The sequence below is a fragment of the Diadema antillarum genome, unplaced genomic scaffold (genome assembly GCF_040938485.1).
Source record: "Diadema antillarum isolate AM-2024a unplaced genomic scaffold, OU_Dant_1.0 seq00000368_RagTag, whole genome shotgun sequence".
Lineage (NCBI taxonomy): Eukaryota > Metazoa > Echinodermata > Echinoidea > Diadematoida > Diadematidae > Diadema > Diadema antillarum.
Genome location: NW_027271369.1, coordinates 278,869 through 297,779, shown reverse-complemented (window position 1 = coordinate 297,779; position 18,911 = coordinate 278,869). Strand labels below are relative to the sequence as shown.

Sequence of the window (18,911 nt, the reverse complement as noted above, 5' to 3'; positions counted from 1 at the left end):
TGATTGAACATAATTTTCTTTCCATATTGTCTTGTTTAGCCATACATCATACTAACAGGGTAAAAAACAATCTACAAAGTTCTTAAATGAGTATCAGAAAATATCACATGCAATATATTTTAATGAACATTCTCCACAGATCACTGGGATTCAGCAGTCTGACAGTGGCTCTCTCCAACTTTGTCCTGAAGGCTCTCACACAGCTGCTGGAGGATCTCCACATTGAACGTCTCGCACAGGTAGACTTGGCTACACACAAGCCTGCCCTTTTGAAATGCCTTTTACTATGTTTTTAAGTAGACTCAAGCTTGTGTGACATTATACACCGTACATACATCGTAGAGTCAGATGTCCTACTGTTGGGATTTTGATTTTTTTTTTTTTTTTTGCTCTTTATTCTCTTGCAGTAATGATTCATTTCTGTTGACTATCTAAGCAACTAAATTTAGGTTTATCATGGTGTGATGATAAAATATTACATTTCTCCTAAATGTGCCTCTCACCTCCGAGTATGATCAAGTGGTGTGGCTGGCATTTGGATGAACTTGGGAATTCATTATTTGTTGTATGAGTTTTGTTGGAAGTGATTCACACTCATGACCTAATCAGTTCTCATATTTAATTGTAGTAATCATTTTCTGCATCTAACTTTCAGGAGAGCAATATTGGAAGAGTAGCCCAGGCCAAACTGGAGATCCTGCCCCCATTCACAGCCACTCAGAGGGTGAAGACCATCCTTGATGCATACCCACTGACTGGCATTCTTGTCAACCTCTTCACAGTGTCCTACAGAAAGGTATTGTGCCTGTCATTTCTTTCAAAGACAATATAGACAGTTACACTGAGTTTTCTAATGAGTGCCTTGATAGTTTGGTCACTTTCAAATAACTTGTGTGTGATGCAACATTAAACATTCCAAAAATGGCTGTCAGTGTGGAGCTTATGTAAACAATATTATTTTTGTGCGATGAAATTTTTACATTGGGGAGCTCAAATACATATTCATGTGTTCTTTAATTTGTGCTGCACAATTGCTCATTCATATGTTTTCTACTAATTCACAAATAAAACCAATTTGATTTGATATTTCCATACATGAATATTGATGTACTACAGATTGTACTTCACTGTACAACATGCATTCCAACATGCGCGCAGCATGCCCTAACTCTCTGTAGACAATTGCGCATTACACAATGACACACATTCACAAGTACACATATTTGATTACAGTATACACACAAGCGATCCACTTGATTGAAAGGCATCCACTAAAGCTACTAGCATACACACACACTTAGTTGATCAGTGCACATTTTAATCCATTTAAAATGTGCCTGGAAATTCATGAAGATATTTTCAGGTTTCAAAGTTTGCACTTGCCAAAATAGTGCAAAATTTCTGAAAATTATGTTAAAATTGCAAATATTTCTGTCTTTGCAATATTATCGTTATGTGAATGTCTTACCATTACTGGGAGATGAAGTCTGTGAAGAAACAATTCTGTCATCATGGCATAACAAATGATCCTGACTGTATTAAGTGCATCATGTATGATATAGTAGGAGACCAATGTTGTAGCTGTCACTGTGCAGTCATTCACCGAGTGCTGTTATCATTACCTTCCCCCTCCATGGGTAGGCGTGTGCCCTGATTCGCCTTAAGAGTGAGATGGAGGATGATGGAGATGAGGAGAGTGACTCCCACTCCCTCCATGAGTGCTTTGCTGGGGAGACTGGTAGCTATGAGGAGTCTTCTGAAGGTATGCCTAGCGGTGTTGGGGTTGTCTACGCCACTGAAGTTACTATGAACTCGTAAGGCTGAGTGGCCACAAAAATAGTTGACAAGGTTCTGATGAATTCACAGCTTCACCCCTACAGGGTATGGGGTTAGCTTGTAAGATGGCAGCTTTAGTTTGAAAGTTACCTTTGAACAACTGATATTTCATGTATTAGACAACATGTATCTTTTCTAGGTAACAGAATATTAGCTGAAGTTGATATATGTTTTCAGTGATTGTTTGAGATGTTCATTTCCAAGACATGTATTGCAATTACCATTTGAATGATGCTGTGACTTTATCATGTGATGTGTTTCCCATTGTAAAAGATATTAAGCTTCTTTGTGACCAATAATGTATGATATGAGAAAGACAACTACTTGTAATGAAATGTAAGAAAAATTTATGATTAGGTACTCTCAAAGATCTACATACAGGGCTTCAATGATGCCTTAATAGCCAAATGCAACAACTGTGGATTCATGTAGGAAGTCTTTCTATGTTTATTCAAGTCATCTGCTGAGAGTGTAATATGTATAACAAAGTTTAACCATGGTAAATGTCTTGCGATGATTTTCTCAATGAATATTGGATTTTGGGTATTGGATAAACTTCGAATGAGGAAGATAGCCTCATTTGACATAATCTGTGGATCATCAATGACCATGTATTTGTGCATGTCCTGGCAGAGATACGTTGTTTAACACTTGTGCTCTCTGTTGTAATGTTCAAATGTAGATGATGATAGTGAACCAATACTGGGCCCATGGTTTGAAGAATCCCTCACCTCAGAGCCTGAGTCCAAGGACTCCACTCCGACTGCCCCACCCCCGCCTCCGAGACCGGCGGAGGAGAAGAAGGAAGGCGAGAAGCAGGAAGGGGCTAAAACATCTCTCTCTGATGATGTGGGAGAGAAAGAGGAGGCTACTGAGGTAAATTAACTTATTTTGCATCATTTCCGAAGATGTCTTTAATTTCTCCCCAGCCTTTTAAAAAAGACACATCTCAAAGAAACAGTAGAGATACAATTAAGCATTCTAAGAAAGGAGAATGTGTTTTAAAAGTATATACACTTTCAACAAAAGCTGACCACGTATGTTTAGCGAAGATGTTTGCTTTAGCCATTCAAAGTCGCTGTTCTGCCTCCTAACTGGGGATCAAAATGAAAATGGTTCTTTGATAATGTACTTCTATCCAGATGGAGGTGATGTCGCAAGAATTGAATTTTACTCTTGCCATGCAGTTATTTTGTAGAATTTTTACAGGTGAAGAGACTTTTAAAACTGATATAGTAACTTGTCCATTTGCTTCCTTATTTGATCAACAGTACCTGAAGTTGGCGAAGGATGTGCTTCAGTTCCTGACTGGTCACCTCTTCAAAATGTCCAATGACCTCATCAAACACTTCAAGGGGTATGTATGTGTACATCCAGGATTGGAATGATTTGTAACTGCATCATGTTTTTATATTAATGCAGGATGTATGTCTCATCAGATAAGAGTAGGGCTCACTAGTTTTCCAAAATACTGAATAGGAAGGGTCAAATTTTTTTACTTCTTTACTTGTATTGTTACCAATTCCATCTCCAAATTCTGTTAATTAGAGGGATCTCAATGAAAAGTGCATAACTGGCATTGTGACAGGTAATGGGCATATCAAATGATTTATTAATGTCACATGACTTGCATTGCTGATGTAATACTTCCATTATGTTTTATACACACTGTACATTTCAAATCACTATGTCACTGTAAATATTTCACTTGATTCGCCTAAAGGCATTACAGCAGAGGATATTACTATAGTTGAGACAACAACATTAAACCTATGACAGAAAAAATTCTGAGTAGATTTTGAACCTAATGTCAAAAAGTTCATGCAATGTTCAGTTCAAAATCCACAAACAAGCTATACTGATGCTTTCGAAATATTTTAAGGGCAAAATTAACCTTTATGATTTATTTTTCAGTACATTTATATTTATTATGTTATACAGATCCTGTCAAAATCATCAAATCACTGTCACCTTGAAAATTATCAAGCACATTCATTAGAGTACAGAATGTAATCTGTGCTTTATTGCACAGTTGAACCTCCCTTATCCGGCCTCCCTTTATCCGGATCTCTCTATTATACGGACGCAATCTCGCCGTGATTTTTAAAAAAAATAATTACGGTAGGAAAGGGGGATTCCCATCTCCTTGAGAACTCCTACACAAACACACATGAATTACATATACTTGATACATTTCTTAATAATTATTTAGGTAAATCATCCCAAGAATTTATAAAAGAAAATGATTTCATTCTTGCAAACATGAACCTCTATTTTGGGGTCTGTTACTGAGTGTAACAATGAAAAGGTTGCAGTATACACATTACTACATGTGGTACTACAATGGGCTACACCAGTACATGTGTATGTATACAGTACATGTATAAAGCATTGAGTCTCCCGTATCCAGCCAAATCCCTTATCCGGATGAGCCCCGGTCCCGACTTGTCCGGATACGAGAGGTTCAACTCTAATTTGAGTGTGTAGTGTAGTTGTGACTGCCCTGAGCATTGTCCTCATGTATAAACTTTGTCAATGTAATTGTGTCATTTCAGCCTGGCCTTCCTAGAGAACCATACAGCAGGGCTTGCAAGTGTCATCAAAGACCTTGACAAAGGCACCATCAAGATGGAAAACAGTAAGTCTTCTGTGTGTATGTGTGATTGTTTATGTGTCAGTGTATTCTCTGTTTCAATGTATGCATTTGCGGAATACATCAAATCTGATTGGTATTTGATATCTTGATGTTTATGGTAATCATCTTCAGAATTCACAGTCTTTAATGCAATGTAATAAATGTAAGATGTGACATTGAGTCATCTACAAAATCTCCAATGGGGGGCAGGGAACAATCATGTGGTTTGTGTTGACTGACTAAATTATGGAAAACACACATGATTTTCTTGATTAAGGTGCACTGTGTTTTTTAGTAGATACTGTAGAAACGGTATTCACCCACTTCCTGATCAAATTTTTATTTCAGCACACCTATCTGATGAGTTTTCTTCAGTCCTGCTGTACTTCAGTCATACACTCCTTGCATCAAATCTACTTTCACCAAAGCTCCAGGTATGTTAACACAATCTTGTCATTATATTTCTGATGTAATATCTTCATGTTTTCATGCATTTTCAATGCCAAATCTTTGATAATCATATACTTTATTTCCCTGTGAATGATTTTGTCAATGAAACTTAATAAGATCTGCAAAATTTGTGAGCACAATTCACAAACTTCATTTGCCTTTACTGCAAGAGATGACAGCATTTGATGCTGTGCTAGTCAACTGGTAATGCATTTCAGTGGTACCATACAGCTGCAGTATTCGATGAGCCATGATATCTTCATCTCATTCTCTGTCAGTCAAACAAACGGATATGAGAAGGGATATTTTACATACATGTCATTCTATTTCTATATCATTTACACTATGATACATGACAATGCCATACAAATAATCACAGCATTGGAAAGTTCATCATGTGTATACCCCCAGCAGAATGAGCTAGAAAGTGCCACATTTGAGCATATCTTTCCTATCCAGCCAAATCTCTGTATACAGATTCCCACCAGTCCTGACATGGCCAGATACCCAAGGCCAGACTGTACCTACTTTTGATGAATTATTTTGTGAAATGATGACAATTGCGAGATCAAACCAACCTGTGTTTTATCGCGATTGGTTTTTAAGGACACTCTGCTCGGCCACTTGGGAGTGCAGCCATCCAGCTCAGCCTCCTGGCCCCTGAGCCTGCCCCCACGCACCCTGGCCGTGCTGGCCCACATCCTTATTAAGAGACAACAGCTGGGGATGAGGGAGGCTGAAGAACATGGCATGTCGGTGGGGCTGAGGGTGTGGCAGAAGTTCCTCTCTACCCTGAGGGAATGGGCATTGAGGAAGGACGCACAGCAAGATGAAGAAGGTCAGAAGGTTTCTTCCATTTTATTCTGGCCTGCTCTTAGAGATAGAGCATTGGGGATTTGTTCTGTATCAACACTCAAGGCATTTCTTAACCCTAACTAGGCCGGGGGGGCCTTTTTTTCGAGTCTCCCGCATCTTTTGGCACCAAATTTGCGACGCCCGGGTGCGTGGTTCCGAAGTTACGCATAAATATGTACATGCATGTCAGACCAAAAATTGCTCAAAAATGTGAATTCGTGTACAATTTCAATGCAAACTGTGCGTACAGGCAAATTTCATAAAAGCATGATTATTTTGGTGTTTTATTGATTAAAATCAATGAATAAGATATTTTCTTGTTCGGAGCGATGTCGCAGACAAATTTCATTGAAAAAACAATGAAAAACATAATGTCAAAAAAACAAGGAAATACATAAGAAATTCAAAAAACAATAGAATACTTAAGAATTTTTTCTGATATCACAATTTTTTTTTATTACATTTGCTAAGGACACTAAAAAGAATATTTACACAAAAAATGTGCCTGTTTTGAGCTTTATTCTATGATTTATACCAAATAGTCTGATTTCATGCATCATTATGCATAAATTATCATAATCTAGCATAAATGATAATTTTTTTCAAAATTAACTTCACGGTATTTTAGATTACATCATAGGCAATGTGTGTGTCAATTTTCATCGCGATCGCGCGGTCGACGGCCGAGATCTGGAGGGGGGGCCTGGGAGGGCCCCCCCCCCCCCCCCCCCCCCCCGGCTCTATCAACTACCTAAATAGCCCGGCCTAGTTAGGGTTAAGTTTCCACTATTTCTAGACAGTGATTTGACTGTACTAAGTATATTCATATCTCACAAATTAAAAGTGGGCAAAACACATTCATATAGATTTCATGAAACAAGGAAATTCAGGTGAATAAGATACATTATATTTACCACTAAATACCAGTTACAAATGAAATCAAGTTACAGCATAGACATTTCTCAATTCTCTCTCATCAATTTTATGTTTGATATAATTGCCTGCCCATATTGTATGTAAGTACATCCCTCTCATGCTTTGTACTCTTGTAACCAGAGGGTAATATTTTGGTACATGTAGGTTGTTAAATTTGCAAAAGTAAAACCCTTGCAAAATATTCAGCATCTACAATAGTCAACTCACCTTATCCCTCTCTCCACAAAAGCTGCTTTACAATCTTTGCCTTCCTGTGTTTCTCTGTGTAGATGTGAATGTGGAGCACATCCAGCTGCTGCTGTTTGTATTTGACAGCTTCAAGAAGAGCAGTAAGATGATCATCCTCACCCAGTGTGCAAACATCATCGTGGAGACCTCCCATGACCTGTGAGTCACTCATAGTGTCTACGTCAGGTGCTACTGAGATGTTTTTTTTTTCTTTGCCTCCATCCTTAAGGGAGCTATGTCAAACTGTCTGGTAATGGGAGGCACTGGAAGAAAAAAATAGATCACAAAGAAAGAAAAAGTATAAAAAGAGTTCATATTATCTGTTGTGTTCAAGAGCTCTAAGAGTGTCATAGGTAAACATGCCTCACTAGTGCAAACTTTTTTGCAGCATTTTGCATATTTTTATGTCTACACAAGTCACTCGAATATAGGGACACTTTGTTTGTGCAGGAAGTTAGTAAATCTGTTATTTTTATGTGGTAAACTTCATTTGCTGAAACAGTAAAGGGGGAAATACTTCTCTTCAGGCAGACACCATAATGACCAATGGAATAAAATTACTACATTTTTTGAAGTTGATTTCCCTATTTGTATGAAAATAAGAGATATTACTGCCATGTAAACCATATGATTATAGTATGATATTGAAGAACCTGGAATATACCTGGTATGCATGCACTTTACTAGCTTTGGAACTATAAACATTAAAAAATTATTTCTATGAAATAAATAGACAAAGGTCTCATTAACCCTTCTCTCTATGACTGTGGAGTGTCACATTTAATCGATCATTCACACTAATGAATCATCAGAAGGCTATTCAGTTTTTGTTTGTTTGTTTGTTTTTTGTAATCAGAGAACATTGCTATGACATGAAGCACAGATTACTTTCTGTACACTGTTGACTGTGTTTAATAATTTTAAGGTGATAATGATTTGACCAAGTTCTTGATTTGATTCTTACCAGAAATATGAAGAAGAAGAACCCGATGGCTATCTGTCGTCTCCTGCTCATCTTTGAGTACTTCCTTCACCACTACTCACAACCTCCAAGCCAGCTCTATGATCAGGTGACCCATCCCCCCTCCCCTAATAAGACTCTCCTCCTCATACATTCAGCTATGATGCATACTTCCATCACAAAGGCCTCCCTTGACATGGTCGTCATTTGTCTTAGGTTACCACCAGCCTGTCATCACTTGGAGCAGTGATTGATATACACAGTCTGCATTTTAGCCATGAAAATGCACTTGTTGGTCACAGTGTTATGAAATGCATAGTGCCTAAAACCAAGGATGACATATCCCAATGTGTTGCAGAACCAGAATCTCCTTTGTCTCTCACCCCCATAGCTTGTTCATATGGCCAAACCTTTTAATAAGGACTGTAGTGATTATTAGTCACTTTAACAAACCTAACGTGAGAAAAGAAGTCAGGGTTCCTGTGTCATAAAGAGGTTTACACTTTTTGTAAGTGTCATTGATTGTAGATACCATAGCAACATTGTAAATACTCATATTAAGTGATTGCTTTTCACTTGGCTCCCACTAAAACACAGCACTTTTTGCAACTTAGAATGATCCTAAACCTTGATAAGAAATTTGCTCAAGAAGTACTCCCATTTTAACATTAACATGCATGTTACAGATAGATAGATACAGTTGAACCTCTCGTATCCGGACAAGTCGGGACGGGGACTCATCCGGATAAGGGATTTGGCCGGATACGGGAGACTCAATGCTTTATATACATACACATGTACTGATTTAGCCCATTGTAGTACCACATGTAGTAATGTGTATACTGCAACCTTTTCATTGTTACATTTGGGGATGTTTTGGGATGTTAAAATGTCTGAAGGTAAGCAATTTGGAAGGAAATTTGATGTAATGTATGTTAATCATGTTGGAAGTAATATGTAATTCATGTGTGTTAGTGTAGGAGTTCTCAAGGGGTTGGGAATCCCCCTTTCCTCCCGTAATTATTAAAAAAAATCACGGCGAGATTGCGTCCGTATAATAGAGAGATCCGGATAAAGGGAGGCCGGATAAGAGAGGTTCAACTGTATCCTCAGGTGCTGTACTCATTAGAAAGTAAAGTTTGACGAGAATATTATTCCTTTCATATTTGATTTGGCAACAGGTGCAATGGAATATCTTCACAGTGCAATCATCGGACCCCGCCCTCATGCTGTACCAAGACGAGCGAGGGGGGATCCCAGTCACCAAGTTCTACACGTCGTGTCGCGAAGTGGAGGACAACTACCGAAAGGCCACAGTGGGGGACAACCCTCACCCTGGTCTGTTGGATTCGTCCTGCTTCAAACGCTGCTTCTACAACCTGGTATCTCAAGACGTCGATCGCAATGGACCAAGTATTGACAAGGGGGTGAGAATCTGGATGTCACAGCAACACTCCTCTTATCTGAAAGTGCAAGTTTGATCTGAAAGGGGGGGGGGGGGCTAATTTGACCCCCTTAGCCTTTACATCTCAGCCATTAATCAACTGATTGTGACCAAACTTCAAATGTCTCTGTCCCATCATGTATTTTACAAGAATGCATGGTCAAATTTATATACGTATTGTTATTCTTAATTTGTCCAATAAATAATGCAAATTTTTTTTCTTTTAAGTTTAGTGAACTCTATTGAACCTTTATATTCATGATTGTAATTGTGCAGATGTGCAAATTTTTCCAGAAATTCTGGATTTTTTTGCATTTTAATTACCACATCGGGGCAGAAATATGTATTTTTTTTTGTTTTTTACTCTCTGTCTGTCATAGTTTTGAAATGTAGAATAGTTTATGGTCGCTATAAGTGATGTTAGCTGACTAAAAACGGAAAAAAAAATTTTTCTAACAACGCTTCTTCTAAAGCCTTAACATCATACACACAAAAATGGTTGGAACCACAATTTTTTGTGCATTGGTTACGAATACACGTATGTTATATCTCCACATCCATTACCCCGATTTTCGCAAATGGGTTTAAAAATGTGCGCAAGATTTGAAAGAAAAAAGTCACAAATTTCAGCTTGAGATCTTTTGCATTGCAAAAATGTTAAATCTTAGACCTCCTCAGGCTATTGATGGTTTAGACACAGCTGAAATTATTTTGTTTTGTTTACAATTTATATTTGCTTTTGAAAGGCTTGTGAGGTGTTGTACGACCCCAACTTTGACTACAACGAGCTCTACTCAGCTGTCATTGAACTCCTTGGGGCTGGCAGTGAGTGTGACGTGGAGGCCCGTCGCAATTCCTCCCAGTTGGACCACCAGGACGGCTGTGCCATCCATTACACTGGCATTGTCTGCTGGAGGCTTCTGGGACGGATGGCGCCCTCGGTGGCGTACATCAAGCTCCTGGAGGGACAACACTGCGACAGCGAGAGACCTTTGACCCAGCATGAGATTCTACACTCTCTGCGATGGGTGCCACGCATGGCTGCCTCCAAGTACAGTACATGGATCAAGGTAGGGCTTCACTCTGAATATGTGGGGATACATATGTTCGAGGACATTACGTACTAGTATATCCCCATTCCATAGAGATTTTTTTGCATCTGTCACTTGTTGGAAGCAAAGTTTTTTTGCTTCCAGCCATCAAAGGAAGTGTATCAGATTACAATCTGATAAATCCTACTTGTGTTGGCTGACTATCAGGTCAGTGTCAGACATGTTGCGCATGATCTGATGAGGTTTTTAGATGGTATGACAAAAGAATTGGTTAAGTTGTATAGAACTTTGATTGTGTTCCTGTCAGTGTGATCCCACAAATGTTTCGAAGTTAAAATTCATTTGTGTTTAAATACTTTTGTTTGCTACTGTAGTTTAATATTCACCCTTCAGTAGCATGAGCCCACTGATGTCAATAATTACTTGTTTTTGAAAACCGCTGCCTATTTGTGTGATCTCTTACATTTTGATAGGAACACTTGTGTGAGCAGAGACTACCCGATACAGAGGTCGAGAGCCTTCTGGACATTGTGACCAAGAACTGCCATACGGTCAAGTTTGATGTCCAGCTGGCTCAGGAGTCCATTGCACGCCAGGTATGTCACATATTGTGTTTTCTGTTACTGAGGTTAGCATGTGTATTTGAACAAAGGGAGATGAAAGTTTTTCAATGTTATGTCAAATAATGCACAAAGATATAATGCTGGTACTTCAATTGCCTGTATATCATGCTTTGTTGATGAGAACAAACAGACATTGTATACCACACATGTTTGGATTTCATTTACTCTAAGAAATGAAGAACATCATCTGTTTGTTTTGTCGAGGTGAATTTAATCACTTGTTCATTTATTTCTCTACAGGTAGAGGAATGTCAGCAGTATTAATGAATGTTTTTGTGTGTATCTGTGCAGGTGATATTGAACAAATTTTATTTAAGTGGAAGCTGCCCACTTTTGTACATGTGCATAACTGTAATGTTATGTGACATCTCAAAAGCATGCACATACAAATATGTAATCTTGATAGTGTGTTCATACTATTCAAGTGTGCTATATATTTTTGTTATTTTTTGTAGCTGTCTCAGATGCCACTGAATGCCAGTAGGAGTGAGATCCTGCCAGCCACAGAGCTTCCCAGCCTACACTTACTCTACATCCTAGACTCTGTCATTGGCAAGCTTCAGAGCTCTCTCCAGGAACATTTTGTCAAGGCCATGGTATGTTACTGTCATTTGTTTTTCTAATAGATGGAGCTTTCTCTGGTCCTTCATTTTGGAACCCACCCCCTGATAGTTATGTATAGCTGATAGAGATTTATACGCACATTTCTATGTATAGCTGATATTTCTATGTACAGCTATATGCATATTTCTTTTCGAACCTAGAGTTGAAGCCTACAAAAAAATGTATTTTATCGTACAGTGTAAAAAGTTACTGATCTTTTTCCATTGTTGTTGAATGCACTGTCCTATCTGTTCATGATATAATTGCAGCAGAGCAAATTTGGACAAACAGTCTGGAGGTTTTAAATCTGTTTCATGTATTTGTGATATTTCAGGATGATGACAACCCCAGGAAAGGGATGGAAGTGAGTCAAGACTTGCAGCCCATTGTCAGTCAGCTACTGGAGGTTTTCACATTGTACTCAAGGTGAGAGGCTTCGAGGGATAAAGGTTTTTTTTTCCCTGGTCATCCTTGCTTTTAGATTTGTGCGCAGATGAAAATACATGCCCATAATTTGTATATCCAAAGATGAATAATCACTCAGCACCAGGGTAACTACATGTATACAGTAAGAGGAGTGACATCATTTTTCACATAAGATTTCAGACATTATCTGTTTTAGCGTAATTTGTTCTAGAAACATAGAATATAATGTAGTATAATAATTGTATACATTAATTGGCACTTGAATCTCTGTGAAAGGGAAGCAAAAAGTATATACATGTAAATCAAATTGACGGGCATACAGAGAATGGAAGAGAAGACAAAATGAGTACATTCTGAAATGTATTGATGTGGTAATAATGGTGAGAAGTTCAAAAGCAACTGTATTGTCATCAGCAACACTAGTATTACTGTCTTCCTTGTTATTTCTGATAGAGGAATGTGAAGTGATAGACTGGATATAGAAGAACCTCAAAGAGAAGTCTTATGCCTTTGTTATCTCACATGGCACTCAATAGATCCTGCCTGCTGAGTCAGCTGGAGAAAAGCTCTGAGGTGAAGCCAGAGCAGCTAGGCCCCCAGGCCATCAATGCCTATGGTGCGGTCCTCACCACAGCCTCTAGCCGAGCCTCCTGTGTCTCAGCCCACAGCCTGACCATGCTGGTGGCTCTACCAGCAGCCGTCCAGACTGCTGTAGAGAAATGGAAAAGGGTTTCACTCAGTGAATACCCTCCTGTCATCTCATGGGTAAGGCATAGAAAGATAGGGAAAATGAACCTTTTATTTTTGGAGGGTTTTTTTTTTTTATTTATTTATTTTTTTTTTTTGGGGGGGGCAGGGGACAGGAGTGATGCCTCACACATACAAACACAAACACACACTCAGACATGTACAAATGGACCAAAAGCATGTTGACAGGAATGTGCAAATGTTAGGAATTCAGCAGTCAAAAGGAGAATTGGTCTTATCTACTGTATTTGCATGATTTGTTCAACTGATAAGGAATGGAGGGGAGAAAAGGAGAGAAAGAGATGATTGGTGATGAATTTGAAGCAGGAGTCTCAATGAAGATGTTGATTGAGGAGACCAAATCTGAAAATGCTGTTGTGTTTTGTTTGAGAATAGGTCTGAGAGAGAAAAAAAAACTCAGAAAGAAAGTAATAGTTAAACTGCAAGAAAGAGAGGATGCTTAAAGTGAGTGCAATATCTGTTTCAAATGACACAGGAACTTGCAGTGAAGCAAACGGAGAGTATAGAACATGGTTTTGCAATCTTACCTATATCCCATACAGCTATTACTGTTGTCTTACAGTGTAACCAACCCGACAGCATTTCAATTATTTTTTATTTCATATGTATTTTTGCTCTTTTTATTTGTGTTTTTTTTTCTCACAGATTTGCATACCATTATATAGCAGATTTCATTTGTAAATATTTTTGTCATTTCAAGCTAATCTGTGGCATTGGAATTTAGGATAATGCCATTCTTCTCAACCCAAATATGTCAAAGTACTGTTCCATTTTGTCTCTAAATATTATCTTATTATTTCTCCTGTCTAGACTGACAACCTGACTGAGGATAACAACCTACTGGAGAACTACCTGAATGCTCTTAGGTCTGCACACCTTGGCCTCTTCTCAAGTAAGTTTACGAGAATTAGGGTATGTTTTCTAAGGAGGACCATTTTTTGTGTGGCAGTTAGCTACTAGTGATGATGATGTGGAGGATGATAGCCACAATGTGGGAAGGGGTTGCTAAACCCATGATTTTTAAGATATTCTTGTCCCAAATACAAGGGGAGAGTTAGGAATCGGATAGCATCACCCCATCTTGTTTTTGTATGCTGTCATGACCAATATCATTCTACAAGGAAAACAGGAGAAACTCTAAAATTTGATTTCCTCACTGTAGGTTTAACCTTGTATTAAAGCCATCTTGATCATTACAGGGAATTACCTGTTAGATTATAGTGCAGGATGCTACGGCACAACATATATGGCTAGAATTCTCTAGAATGCAAGCATTCCAAGGCCCATTTGTAATTGGTTCATGTCATTGTGGCACCACATTATGCTTGCCTGATAGTTTGTAGATTTCTGTACTCCTGACAAATTAGTTATTGTTAAAATTACATCTACTGATTCATCACCGTTTGACTTTGCCAGTCCTGCATATTTTGTGTGTGCTTTTCCATCCTAATTTTTCATGTCATATATGATTTTGTCTCTCAGGCCAGACGAATTTCAACATTGCCGCTGCTGTCCAGCATGTGATGTCCACCCTCGTCCAGTTCTGCACAAATCTATCAGAGTGAGTCACCAAGAATTATTTGCATGTATCTAATCATTGCCTTGACCTGATATAACAGGTTGAAAGGTCATGGCCTCTGTAACACGTTCTGTTCAAGTGACAAATCAAAGTGGTTTAAATACCAGTGCTTTAGTGGTTGTCATATCAGGTATTAGTGGCCTGGAGGCAAAGTGGAAAATATTGAAAAAAAAAAAAATGAGGCTTTCATACAGTATTGATGTACAATGTATGTCAGAAATTCTCTCATGCAGTGCTCAAAGTGGGAAATATAGTTTCATGTTAAACTGAGCACAACTGATAATTCTGTGGACTGGCAGATAGTTTAGTTTTTTGCTTATCTGAGCCACAGACTGAAGTGAAGTATCATTATAGCATTTTGTCCCTTGTGTGTTGACTGTAAACATTCTAGCTTTTTGTCGTCTTTGTAAAACTCATTCTAACGAAACTTGGCAGAAATCATCCATAGGAGTAGGGGATACAAAGTTGTCAAATGCTGTCTCTTAACTTCTTCAGGACATTTTCTTAATCACACTTTCAGTCGTACAAATTTGTTTGGTAGTTTTCCATTTTGCATTGCCTAGTTTACCTGTTTAACAGCATATGCGCCATGAGATGACACATTCAACATTAGAGACAAACATGGCTATTCCATTGACAAACTTGAAACTTGCTGTAGAGCACTGTCACTCCACCTCAAAATCAATAGATGTACGTGCATCATATCATTCATATTTTAAGTGTTATTTGTCATATTTGTAAAGAATGCTGAACTGTTAATTATGGTTTCATTGGTGCCATGTGTTACAGCTGGTGTCCAGAGTCATCGTCCAACAAGGAGCGCATGGTGGATGTCCTCTTCCCTCTACTCCTGGATGCCAGCACAGAGTCTGTGGCTGAACCTGTGAGTAGAAAACATTGTCGATCACAGCTCCCATTTCTTGTTTGTTTGTTTTTTTGATGTGAAGAATAAGAAATGTTGAGGAGAACTCAATGACTGGGAAGTCAAACTTTGCAGTCAAGAGCATTCTCTGAATGTGGCTTGACACACCTGCTTAAAGTCTCCCTAATTTTGCAGGAGGTTCCCTGAAAAAAATATGTTTTCTTCATGTATTCATATAATCAATATTTAAATATCCATTTAATTTGGAATTACTGTTGCCTATTGAGATACATGCTCAAATCTCTCTGGCGCTGACGTGTTAGAATGTTGGCAGAACTGATTATTGTAATCCAGCTGAAATCATTAGTATTTGTACAGCAATTGCATTATGCAATGAAGTTTTGGACAGTGACCGTCCACACTGTTAAACTTTTCAGACTTCCTCTGCCACAAGCTGAATGTCGAGTAGCTCCTTCGTATGTTTCTATAGGTTCTGACTTAATCATGATTTGAAATGTAGTTGATATCTTTATACTATACGTCGTCAGCTAAATTGTGAGGCAATTCATTTCAGATGCAGCTGTACAATTTCAAGGGGAATTACACTGATTTTGTTAACATTTGATGTTCATATTACTTTCACAGCGAAATATATAAGGTTATATCAGCTGCTCATGAATTTCAGTTCAAATTACTGGTCAATTTGCTTAATCCTAAACTTTCTTGTTATAAGTCTGATCTCAATATCACTTCCTGTCCTGTGTGTACTTTTAATTTGTCATCCAGGCAACTATCCTATTAGATAAACCTGTGAATGATTGTGGACTGTTGCCAACTGACTAAGATTATCTAAATTAATTATCAACACATTGTGATTTCTTTTAATCTATCTCTAAATGCCCAGGCATCCAGTGCTGTGAGCCAGATTCTTGGACCAGCTGATGAGGATACGTTCCTTACCCGTCTCTACTACCAAGTCTTTGTCAACTTCCATGACATCTTTACCAAGCATGCACAGAAGGACAGGTGAATGCCACAGCTTGAGTTGTTATATTCTGATGCTTAATGTATACCTCGTATAACACTTTTGCAACCATGTTTCTATCCGCTTTTGTCTGTAGTAGTGTGTAATGTGTGGTTTGGAAAGGGCATGGGATCAAACTAAATGTTAAGTGAGGGTGCAAACACTCAAACTGAATCTCAATTTACAATCCATTGCTGCATATACTATATCTCAACATGGTTTCTTAGAATGTCACTCTGTAAATATCATGACATTGCGGTGTAAAGAAATCGATTGTAGGGATTCACAGCGTGTACATAGCACACATACATACATTGTACTTTGTTCTGCTTATAAAGTTTATGAAGTCTGCACAAAGTGTAGTTCTATTTTAAATGAAAAGAAACCCCAGATGTTTTGTTTGTGAAGTTCTTATCTATTTTTGTGAACATCACAAGAAATCAGCAGAAGGTAATAGCGTAACTTCTTAAGACCCTGGAGTTGACTTATTTCTTTGCCTTGCGAGGTAGTTGAAAGCCATCTAATCATGGTATGCATAGATGGAGATATCACTATTCTCCATTCAAGACTTATTCATAAACAGTAATCCCAACCTCTCCATGTATGTTTGATCCCACATATTGATATTTGTGTAGTTGCTTGGAGGATTCCATCTACCAGGAGTGTGTGCAGGCCATGGAGGCTCATTTAGACAAGGAACCAGCCAAGCGAGCCCTGGGCAAGGTGTACACAGAGCATGCAGGTTTGTACGTACTCATCATCAGAAGAAATACTGACTTGTGCTGCAATTCAGTTTATTTTAGGATTCCATACCAAGTGTAACATCTGATGACGACCAATTATTATGTTTTGCTGCTTGTTTGTTTATCAGGTGAAATGGTGTATTAACACCATGTTTATTGACTTTCTTTTCACAGAGCTGATTGAACTCCTGCTGTCTGCAGCCAATGAGAACCTCTCTGTGGAGTTTGGCACGAAAGTCCTCAAATTCTTCAACAAGCTCATGCAACTAGGTAAATCTGGAGATGTAAATGTGTTTATCACACGCGAACATGCATGTTCATTACTGCATGAGATATGTGTGAAAAGTTTGAAGTATGAACAGAGACTGCAAATGTTGGATAATAGATGACCATACTTTTCTTTTGAGTGGACAGTTTGTTTAAAATGTTAGTGTGTCTGTGTGTGTGATGTTAGCCATTTTGATTGACTGAATGCCGTGCTAATGAACTATTTCTTTTCTCTGTATTTAGCTTCAAATTATACAGTGATTATAATGATATTAGCATACAGCTGTAAGTACTGCTGGATGAGTAGAAAGATGATAATACACCTGACCAGTGTAAACATTTAAGAGATCTGTAAAAGACTGGTGTATGTTTCCCCTCTGCAGCTGAAGAGCATCCCAGTGACACCTACCTTGACACTCTCTGCACCTCACTGGGTCGGCAGGGCAGCTCCAATCCCCAGGCCCTGCAGCACTGGCTGGCTGGTATCATCCGAGACAGTGACCCCAGCGGCAAGGGTCAGGAGAACCGCATCTTGCTGCAGAGTCTCACTTCTTACATTGTCAAGGAAAACAGGTGAGGAGTTACAAATGACATTGGATTGGAAAGCAGAAAATATTGTACAAGCTTGGGTGACCTCTTGCATGAGTAGAAGATGACTGCAAGACATGGTTGCATGGGGGGGAATGTTTTGTAGCATTTTGTGTCCTTCTGGGACCCAAAGTGGTGGCAAACCCATATGACTTTATGTCAGTGGAGTGCAAACTTACTCTAATTCCACTTTCTACATAGAGAGACCCCAATTTGTTCTGAAGGCATTGTGAAATTAGAATTTATTTACAACTATGCAAGCAGTGACATAACTTGTATGACACTGTAGTTATATGACCATTACATGCTTTGGAGATGTTCCTAATCTACTGACATTGAGCAATGTGTTTTGTCATCCTGTGTATGATTGCTTTTTGTCTCATTGATTTCTCTGATTCTGATTTAATTCACCTCATCATTTATAAAGTTGCCTCCCCTCAAGGAACATCTGACTTGTAAATTTGCTCTTGATAATGGGATGATGTATACTTGAAACATGTAAGATAAACTTGATAGAATATGAAAATTTAAATGCAAATTTGTTATCGAAATTACATTGGAAAGGGTATGATATACGGTGAAGATTTCTCGTGTGTGAAATTATACTATCTTGTCTGTGATAGTAGTCCATACAGTCCATCAAGCCAAGCTGATATGGCAACTGGTAGCCATAAGCTATATGAAACACTCTATAGAGTACCAACGTAGATAAGAATTGGCTTTATCGTGTGTCTGTCTGTGCAGTCCTGTGGGTGAAGGCGTGGCATCGGCCCTCCTCAAAGCCCTGATACCCATGTGCACACAGCTGCTGTCCAGTGTAGGCAGTGAGTCCTTTGGGATTGCTGAACTCATGCCAGTCATGATCACGCTGGCTGGGGCAGGGTCTGGAGTTGGCCATGTGGAGCTATTCAGGGCTGCGGGTGATTGGCTCTCATCATGGTGAGATATCATCCATATTTATTAGGATTGTCATTCTTATCTTCTTGATTGGTGATTCTAGTAAGTTGAATTGTGCTTTCTCTCCTAGAACA

General features: G+C 38.6%; 1 protein-coding gene across 1 annotated transcript in view; it reads left to right on the top strand.

Annotated features, from left to right (window-relative positions):
• Nucleotides 1–18,911, top strand: part of LOC139731315 (E3 ubiquitin-protein ligase UBR4-like) — a 93,461-nt gene that overhangs the window by 15,119 nt on the left and 59,431 nt on the right. Inside the window, exons 10-33 of the mRNA XM_071642204.1 lie at nt 140–239; nt 656–796; nt 1,642–1,762; nt 2,519–2,712; nt 3,108–3,193; nt 4,392–4,474; nt 4,820–4,905; nt 5,528–5,759; nt 6,982–7,099; nt 7,908–8,010; nt 9,083–9,328; nt 10,092–10,415; nt 10,871–10,993; nt 11,476–11,616; nt 11,958–12,049; nt 12,586–12,814; nt 13,628–13,709; nt 14,300–14,378; nt 15,186–15,279; nt 16,163–16,284; nt 16,918–17,024; nt 17,200–17,295; nt 17,676–17,865; nt 18,625–18,819. Of these exons, the coding sequence (XP_071498305.1) occupies nt 140–239; nt 656–796; nt 1,642–1,762; nt 2,519–2,712; nt 3,108–3,193; nt 4,392–4,474; nt 4,820–4,905; nt 5,528–5,759; nt 6,982–7,099; nt 7,908–8,010; nt 9,083–9,328; nt 10,092–10,415; nt 10,871–10,993; nt 11,476–11,616; nt 11,958–12,049; nt 12,586–12,814; nt 13,628–13,709; nt 14,300–14,378; nt 15,186–15,279; nt 16,163–16,284; nt 16,918–17,024; nt 17,200–17,295; nt 17,676–17,865; nt 18,625–18,819 (3,384 nt within the window). The remainder of the gene's footprint in view (nt 1–139; nt 240–655; nt 797–1,641; nt 1,763–2,518; nt 2,713–3,107; nt 3,194–4,391; nt 4,475–4,819; nt 4,906–5,527; nt 5,760–6,981; nt 7,100–7,907; nt 8,011–9,082; nt 9,329–10,091; nt 10,416–10,870; nt 10,994–11,475; nt 11,617–11,957; nt 12,050–12,585; nt 12,815–13,627; nt 13,710–14,299; nt 14,379–15,185; nt 15,280–16,162; nt 16,285–16,917; nt 17,025–17,199; nt 17,296–17,675; nt 17,866–18,624; nt 18,820–18,911) is intronic.